The sequence below is a fragment of the Saprolegnia parasitica genome (genome assembly GCF_000151545.1).
Source record: "Saprolegnia parasitica CBS 223.65 unplaced genomic scaffold supercont2.250, whole genome shotgun sequence".
Lineage (NCBI taxonomy): Eukaryota > Oomycota > Saprolegniomycetes > Saprolegniales > Saprolegniaceae > Saprolegnia > Saprolegnia parasitica.
Window position 1 is genome coordinate 2,859 of NW_012156644.1, and position 8,585 is coordinate 11,443.

The 8,585-nt window shown below is 56.6% G+C and overlaps 3 protein-coding genes across 3 annotated transcripts; 1 reads left to right on the plus strand and 2 right to left on the minus strand.

Moving 5' to 3' along the window:
* Positions 1 to 7: 7 nt before the first annotated feature.
* SPRG_15586 (hypothetical protein) lies at positions 8 to 499 on the minus strand (the record flags this gene model as incomplete). Its single annotated transcript, XM_012355479.1, has 1 exon — positions 8 to 499. The coding sequence occupies one exon, from the start codon at positions 497 to 499 to the stop codon at positions 8 to 10; it is 492 nt and encodes a 163-aa protein (XP_012210869.1).
* Positions 500 to 1,792: 1,293 nt separating this feature from the next.
* On the minus strand, positions 1,793 to 2,420 carry SPRG_15587 (hypothetical protein). Its single transcript, XM_012355480.1, has one exon. The coding sequence runs from the start codon at positions 2,393 to 2,395 to the stop codon at positions 1,886 to 1,888; it is 510 nt and encodes a 169-aa protein (XP_012210870.1). The 5' UTR covers positions 2,396 to 2,420; the 3' UTR covers positions 1,793 to 1,885.
* A 3,984-nt stretch (positions 2,421 to 6,404) lies between these two features.
* Positions 6,405 to 6,789, plus strand: SPRG_15588 (hypothetical protein; the record flags this gene model as incomplete). Its single annotated transcript, XM_012355481.1, has 3 exons — positions 6,405 to 6,526; positions 6,571 to 6,624; positions 6,669 to 6,789. The coding sequence occupies 3 exons, from the start codon at positions 6,405 to 6,407 to the stop codon at positions 6,787 to 6,789; spliced, it is 297 nt and encodes a 98-aa protein (XP_012210871.1).
* Positions 6,790 to 8,585: the final 1,796 nt, after the last annotated feature.

An 8,585-nucleotide genomic window follows, 5' to 3' on the forward strand; every position in this document is an offset into this window, starting at 1 on the left:
GAGGCGCTTAGGCCTTGAGGGTGCTTGGTAGGCGTGTGAGCGGGGCCAGCGACACACCGTGCGCCGCCTTGGACGCGAGCGAGTGCTCGGTCGACGCCTTGACGTCCGAGCCGAGCACAACCTTGGCGAGCGCCTTGGTCTTGGCGTTGGCAGCGACGACCTCGACGAGCGCGTCGATCCAGTCGTACATTTCGTTTTCGTTGGCCGCCGACAAGAGCAGGCGGCGAGTTGGTGTGGTGACGCCAATGCGGTAGATGGTCGAGCCGGACGAGCCCGTCTTGATCGCGTCTTCGGGCATGCACTCGATGGCGTCGACGCCAATTGCATCGAGGCTCACGGCGCCCTTGAGCTGGCGCGAGGCAAAGTCGTAGTACGAGAGGTGAGTGGCTGTGAGCTCAAAGTAGCGCGGCTTCCAGTTGCGGCGGCCAAAGAGGCCGGCGCCCGACCCCTTCTTGTGGAGCACACCGGCCTTGAGGATCGTCGTAGTGGTCGGCTGCATGAGTTGCGGTCGTAGTATCTGCGCAAAACCGAGCAAATTCGAGACTGAACGAGCGTGCATGCGAGCCAGCCCGCGTCCCACGGGTTCGCAAGTGCAAAGTCACGGCCCGTATCGCATGCGCACTTTGCATTCAATATATTATTGTCTACGGTTCCGTATAGGACGGTCCCTATAAAACACAACGCGCAATAAAAATATAGGGGGACCTACCCATTTTGTGACAATTCATCCAACGTGCTGTCTGCAGGTTGTGGTGTATCGACGACGACAACAACCCGGTTAGTATTGCACCTCAAGGATCACAGAGACGTGAATACTTCTGCACAACCCGCGCAGTCGACGACGACAGAGAGCCACGTCCCCGCGCGATACATTTGTGTCGAAATCCGACAAGCAAGCAATCGATACGGTGCAGTCACCGCGATTACAAGGCGCGCCATCCACGACATGGGCGATGGCATCGAATGATGGTCGTCGTGGTCAATCGCACGTCAGCATCATGCCCCGAGTCCGATGCAGCCTCGCGAGACGATGGCGTCAGTGGACAGACGCGACGTCTTAACATCCGGCACCCGCACAGTCCAAGCCTGGGAACGTTCTTGAGTCCCATCGTTAGCAATTGTATTAGCATCGTAGGTCGTTCGTGCGGCCCTCGATCTATCTTGCGTCAGTAGCACTCGTTGGCGACGTGGTCTATTTTACTAAGTAGCATCGACGTGCACACACATGGACTCTGCCCCTCGATGTAGCAGATCGATGCAGCGGATGCGGCCCATACAAAGAAGCTATTCATGGTCGCCCATCGCCGTCCAGTTCTTTCCTTGATCGCCGTGCACGTTGATGCATACGAGTACCTCTGTGTCGGGCTGTCTGCGGCCGATTGAGCGAGCTACCCTTCACAAGAATCCAGCCAGGATAGCTACATACCGGTACACAAGATACTAAGTTCTCATAGAACCTGCAGTACCGGTACTCGGCCTGCGCGCGCGTTCAGAGGCGTTCGTTTGATATTTCTCACTGCGCACGACCGCCGCCACACAGTAGTAGGTCCGACGACAGAGGCAATCTCGTCCGTCCCGAGACGGATACAAATGAGCGCTGATCTCCTGCGCTGGCAACCTCAAGAAAAGGCTTCAACAGCAACGGCGCGGCCGAGATGCAAGCATTTTCTGGTGCGCTAGCCATCCATGCGCTGGCTACCGCCACGATCTTGGAGAAGCAAGAGGCAATGTGATGAAAAGGAAAGCGGCGCAGGACGCCATGGCTTCGATCGCCACGGCTGCGTCGCGTATATTGGATAGATAAGTAGTTTTGGGATAAATAGTCGTCGATACAGGTCGTCGTCTTGCTTGACGTGCGTCCTCATAAATACCAGCGCGTGATCGCTTAGACCAGCTGCAGCTTGGCGAGCGGCACCATGGCAAAGCTGCTGTTGCGCACCGAGTGCACGCGCGAGTGGCGCTTGCAGACCACGTACTCGGGGCGTTCGCTCGCGAGCACAATCTTCTTGGACGGGCTCGCCATGCGAACGTCGGCGGTCGACGGTCCGAGGACGCCCACGAGGGCAAGGAGCCATTCGTTCATTTCCGACTCGTTGGCGGCGGAAATGAGGAGGCGGCGCGACCCGCTGCGGATCGCAATGCGCCAGATCGTCGAGGCCGACGAGCCCTTCTTGACGGCGTCGCTCGGCATGACCTCGAGTGCGTCGACTGTGAGCGCGGCGAGGTTGAGCTGGCCCTTCTGCGTCCCGTTCTGGTAGCTGTACCAGCGCAGGTGGTGCTCGCTGAGCTCAAAGTAGCGCGGCTTCCAGTTGCGGCGCTTGAAGAGGCCTTGGCCCGACCCCTTCTTGAAGAGGACGCCGGCCTTGACAAACGAGGGGGACGTGGTCATCACCATGGTGTGCTGTGTGTGTACTTGGAGTCAAAATGAGATCTGAGCGGTGCTCCACTCGTCCAACACTCGTCCGACGCGCACCGGCGATCTGATAGTGCCAGCGCAGAGTACGGCCCCCTACGTTTGCGTTGTTGACGACGATGACTAACTGAAAATATACCTTGTTTAAAGTATTGCGTGTCGCAGCCCCATGGCGAGGCGGGTCCCCCACCGGGTCCGATGCGAATGGTCCGGGCAACCAGATGGGTCCTTTGGGTGCGACGGCACTGAAATTTCACCAGGCGGAGCGTCCCATGGCGCGCGCGCATTATCGCAGACGTCGGTTGTCAATCCCTGCAACCCATGCACTCGCTCTCTCGCAGATATGCAGCGTACAATTGATCGAAAATTGCAGTCGATTGCAGTGGCGATGCACTGGACACCACTCAGTCAGCCACGCAGTGAGGGAATGAATGGGTGGCACGAAGGGTGTGTGCGATTTCGGTCCAGACGACGAGCACAAATCATCGGGTGCCACTCTTGGGTAACGAGCAAGTGCAAAGTGACAGACCACGCACGGAGCGTATACACATTCTTGGATTGCTATCATTCATTGCTGCGGCCAAAGCGGCGCGACGAGTAATAAAGCTGCCCTGTGGCTTTAAAGTCGAGTCCATGGGTTGTGATCGCTGTCGCGCATGTTTACTATGAGGTCGCGTGGGTGGCGAGGTTCGAATTCCCAGACACGACGAGGTTCGATGCTGGACCGACTGGATGGCGAGACGAGGCGTGCAGGATCGGTCGCCCCCTCGAGTCCAATTGCATTGTGCTGAAGGGGTCAGTGCGTTACTGCATCCACAGAAAGTGTCGTCGTCGGGGCTCGGTACTGGCCCCACGACGTTTCGCGGCCTCTCGCCCTTGTCGTCCTAGGCGCAGTGAGCCTCCAGTGCTACCACACAGTACCCGGCGAGCTCCAAGCAAGCAAGGGTCGGCGACATGCTTCTATCATCGACGACGACGGCGACGGAATGATCGGGGACTGCATCAGAAGACAGGGGATGTGATCGAACGCATACTAACCCACACGAGATACTACTTCACCTTCAAGAAACCTAGAGCAACAAGTAGGGCATGTGTCACGTGCAGTGTCCACAAGTAGTTCAACAACAAGAGCGCTCTACCAATCCACTTTGACTCCGCTTGATGAACCCTTCAACAAGTTGACGTGTCGATTTGCGATCGACAAGCCCGTACAGGCCTACGACCAACATGGTGCGGATCACGTTGGCGCGTCATGCCCAATGCCATGCAGGTCCCTGTTGCTGGCGCGGTTGTGTCGGTGGCGGCAACAACCGAGCGATCGTACACGCAGAATGAAGGTGGCGCTGGCATCATTTATGTACCGCATCAGTACCGCTACAGCGAAACCCGACGCACACCGCATGATATTTGCTTTCAGAGCCATTCACTGGCCTCGAATCCTTGCATACGCATCCCTACAGTATGTGGCCGGCGGCTGCGGTTCTCAAGACCTCTACACTGCTGTCGGCTGAAACGAGGTGCGAGATTCAAAGACCACCGACCTCGCCGGTTGTGGAGCTTGGCAAACTCGACGGACGCTTTTTGATGGACACTATTTGGCAGGAAAGAATGCAAGTCCCATGACTCTTTTGTGCGTCGGCGTCGTCGGCTGCTGGTCGTGAACGTCCACGCACTGCTGCTGGGCTCATCGGCATTAGATACCCTACCCCGTTCTACACCCGCAGAACAATAGTACATTCTACTATCGTGTCGCCAGAGCTGGTGACTCGGAGTATAAAAGGAGGCGTCGCAGTCCAGAGCGCACACACACCGCTTGAACGCATCGCATGTCGCGCAGTTGACATAAACGAACGCGTGCGCATCTCGGACACTCTGCCTCCTCTGACCACGCGGCCGCACTGATATCGCGCTGCCAAACACACCACGTTGCTGAACGCTCTATGAATTCATCGACGGTGTTTTATATCTACCTCGTTCTGTCTCAAAGAGTAGAGCCAAATCTCTTATATATATCTACTTTGTTTTTTGTCATCAGGTATTGCAAACTCTCGTATACAAGCAGGTTGACGCATAGCGAGGAGGCTCCAAGAGGATCATTCATAGTCGCTTGCACTGCGATGGATCACATAGAGATAATCTCGCTGCGACGCGTTGAGTACAGCGACTCGGGCACCAACGCATGCGTTCCAGTGGCAACGTGCGGCGAACTATCCGCAGACTCATGCGTGCCGATTGCAGGATCAGTCGCAGTGAGACCCACGTCATCGTCGCCAGCGCTCGATGATAACTGGCGACGATGACGTGAGGTGTATTTGCTGCTGACCACTGCATATCTTCTGCGGCTGGAAGCTCCTTCCTCGCGATCCAGTAAGTCGCCTGGGGGAGAGGCCGGGGAACGGGCTGCACGACACTTGATGCATATCGTGCCTCCTGCAGAGAAATTTTCTCTGCAGGAGGCACGATAACACAGCACGCAAGGTATTGCCGCCGCGTTCTTTCGGTACATTGCGGAAACCTTGCTGGTCGCATTCCCGTGGTCTGCGGATCCTGTGCATCTTCTCATTCTTTCTACTGGAATGGATTGATTGGTCTCATACTATATGTAGTTCTCTCGCGGCCAGCATTATTGTTGCAGTCCTGGCGCCAGATCTCCAGAAGACTGGACGATCTGCGCAGGGTGCAGCCGTCCATCAATATCAGGGAAGCTTGCGTGCGATCGTGCACCAGCTACAGCTACAACGCACGTCGGCTGAACATGCCAAATCCGATGCTGGATTGATTCTTACGTACACTCGTGCCGCAGCCTCGATCCAGTGACTGTTTGCTCCTTTGCAATCGAACCAGCCGCATCGTTTCCACTAGGGACCACATAGGAAAACGTCCATGGCAGCACCACACCCATGGCGGTCGTAACTCGGTGACAGCTCGAGAAGAACGGCGACCGTTGACGCGCTCGACAAACTCGAGGCGCAGCTCAACACGAGCCCGTCCTCAACTGGAAGAGTGCGCACATGTTCACTGCTTCTAACATCCAAGCGCCTTCTCGGGCCATCGTTCGAGATCGATGGACTTTCTACGTGTAAATGGCTTGTAGCCAACATCTCTGCCGTACTAGTATATACGTACGCGGAGCCAGCTTGCTGGCGTCGGTGACGCGATTGCTCGCCGCTACGAAGCCCACTCGCAAAGGACGCGTCGTCGACGTCGAGTACTCCAACGCCGACGCCGGCGAAGAGTGTCCGACGCCTGCGCCCACCACGCCAGTATCTACACATCGTCCGGCCTCGAGCGCGCGTTCAATGACCACTGCGCGAGCATGCACGACGAGCTCAAGGTGCCCACAAAACGATCATTCTTGAAGAAGCTCGAGGCAACTGCGCCCGTCGAGCAGTCGCATGGCAAGACGCCCAAGGTGTCGGGGCTGTTTGGACAACAGGGCTTGCTGTTTACGCATGGCTACGCGAGAACCTTGTTCCGGCATGTGCCGTTTACACGCCACGTCTCCTGCTCGGCTAAGCCTCTCGGCGGCCGGCTCGTCGTAGCACCTTGGAATCGCTAGTCCACCACCAAATCCAGTTCAGTGTAAATTATACTAGTATTTAAATAGACTCACTTCAACAACAGGGCTTCTCCGTCCCGCCGTTCTCAAGCCCTGTTGTCCAAACAACCCCGATGTCTTGGGCGTCTTGCTGTGCGGCTGCTCGACGGGCGCAGTTGCCTCGGGCTTCTTGAAGAATGGTCTCTTTGTGGTGCGCAGCTTTGAAATCGAATTCAACGTGGGCCTCTACTATGCAAGCTATGAGTAGGAACGGTACCATACACTGCAACATGACGTACCGACGAGGTTGTCGACGAGCCCATGGCGCCTTGACCTCGCACGACTCTTGTTGGCACGTCCTGGCTGCGCGACAAGCTGCCTGGCTTCACGGACAGTTGCAGTTGGACGATCGCTCTGGTCGTGGGGTAAAAAGGGCGGCTAGCCGGCGCGTCAATGCTGGACATCGGCGCGTCGTTGTCCCAGTGGTGCTCGCGCATCTTGGACGTCGCCTCCTTCGAGTCGAGCAGCGACTTGGTCGACACCATCTTGCGCTTGCAGGGCCCGTATGCCATCCCGTCGGGGGCATGGCTCGTCGTCGTCGAGCATGCGGTGAGCTAAGCGGAAGCTCCACCCAGCAATTCCTGCAGAGCATGACCCACATCGATGCCCACGAGTAGGTCTCTTCTCGTGAGAGTCGATGTGGATCATGCTCTGCAGGAATTGCGGGGTGGAGCTTCCGCTTCGGCGCGGGCGCGACGCCGGGACGTCGCCATGGGTCCGGTCGACCATGCCCGCGGTCTTGCACTCGGCAAATTGGCAAATGGACCCAGAGCCGTAGTATTTGTTTTATATTCAAGCGAAATAGAATGCGATTCCACACTTCTACCTTGTATTTTGTAGCCACCAAGCGATGCTTTTATTTTAATATTGCTTGGCCCATCAGCTGACATGGGCAGCTTCCACTTGTGGGAGCTCGGCAGGGCTGGGAGCTCGGGCCGTTGAGGTACTAACAGTGTACTACATATCAATTCGACAGGATTATGAATTGTGCAGAGGTTGTATTTTTTTAAATGCCGCATATCACACGCACGAGACGGCGTCGGGAAGCGGCTCTTTTGAAAATGACGCGCGGTCAGGGTCTCGTTGTGGCAGTTGGCGTGATAGAAGTCGAGGATGCGGATCTTCTCTTGTATCTCGATCTTTGACTTTGTGCCACGGATTGCAGCGCCCCGCGCTGGGCCCTTGTTTTTGAACTGCCAGACCAATTCTATAAAAATATTCTGGTGATATATTAGGCCGAGAGTTTTATCGAGTTTCAGTGGTATGCTCTTAGAGAGCTTTGACTGTAGTACCGGTACGTACGCAGAGCCAACTTGCTGGCGTCGGTGACTCGATTGCTCGTCGCTACAAAGCCCACTCGCACCGAGTGATGGACTCCATGGGTGGACTCCACGTGAACCCAAGCTGACGTCACCAGCGTCCAAATCAATTGCACGCAAGTTGAGGTCTGGAGAATCTCCTGGTGCTTGGCGCGCAAGGAGTTGGAGTCGTCGGGGTTGAGCTTGTAGAAGAAGGACAGCGCATCGAACCGTCAAGAAGGCAGGGTTCTCGTCGACATCTTTTAGTCTATCGGTATCGACACTGGTTTACCACCAAGCGCAAGCACTGCCAGACTGTTGCCTGCATGAATGCACCAGAGCGATTCGAAGATATGCATTGCACTGGATGTGCAGGTGGCGTCATCTCCCTCCTGCAAGACAGGTACGTCGAGTGATCCACGTGCATTAAAGCTCGCCGCTCACCGTTTCCGACGCGCTTGCGCACAACAAGCAGCAGCGTGGCACATATACAAGATCAAGATCGGAGCCTCCTCACGCCCGCGGTCGCATCTGACGGTCCACTCAGGAAGTGGGGCTGTCTCCGGGACTCGAACCCGTGTCTACCTGGTGCTCGAGACCCAAGGACGTAGCGACAGGCCATCACGCCGCCTCGAGGCCAACCCAAGCCGCCATCGCTGGATAGCAGCCAAGACCATCGATGGTGTTCCGTTGCGCCGACTTCGCCAATGTGGTATTACCTCTCGTCTTCTTGCCCAGCACGCTCGCCACAAGAACCTGCCGTCGCTTTGTCGCCGTAATGACGCCCTTCGCCGCTGCGCAGCATGACCTGCACAGAGCCATAAGCTGTCGCTATTCGATGTCAATGGGTGGTGGCGGCGAGGCTGCCATCCGTGGCCACCCGCCAGCACCCAGCGCCGTCTGGCCACTGCCGCCGCTGCCCAAGCGTGCCACAAGAAATTGCGTGAATCTAGCATCCGCGCTGTGATTGGCTCGGATACGATGGCATTTCGTTGCAAATAGGTCAATTGATTGCCGGGTGACCCGCCCACCAAGGACCAAGCACCAAGATCTCGCGCTCGCCGTCAAAGCAAGTTGGTGGTGTCCATTCGTGCAATCGTACCGCAGGCGAAGACAGAGATCTCGGTGGTGGTAAACTACCGGTACATGGGCTTGCCTTAGCGTACGTGCTCGATTCAGCAATGATCCGATCGTTTGCATTTCAACCAATCACATCGCAGCGACCACAAACGCAGGTCGTTGCCAGCAATTTCCATCTTTCCAAAGACAGCAGCAG

Coding starts and splice junctions, on each gene's coding strand:
- SPRG_15587 (XM_012355480.1), bottom strand. CDS start 2,395: ATGGTGATGACCACGTCCCCCTCGTTTGTCAAGGCCGGCGTCCTCTTC.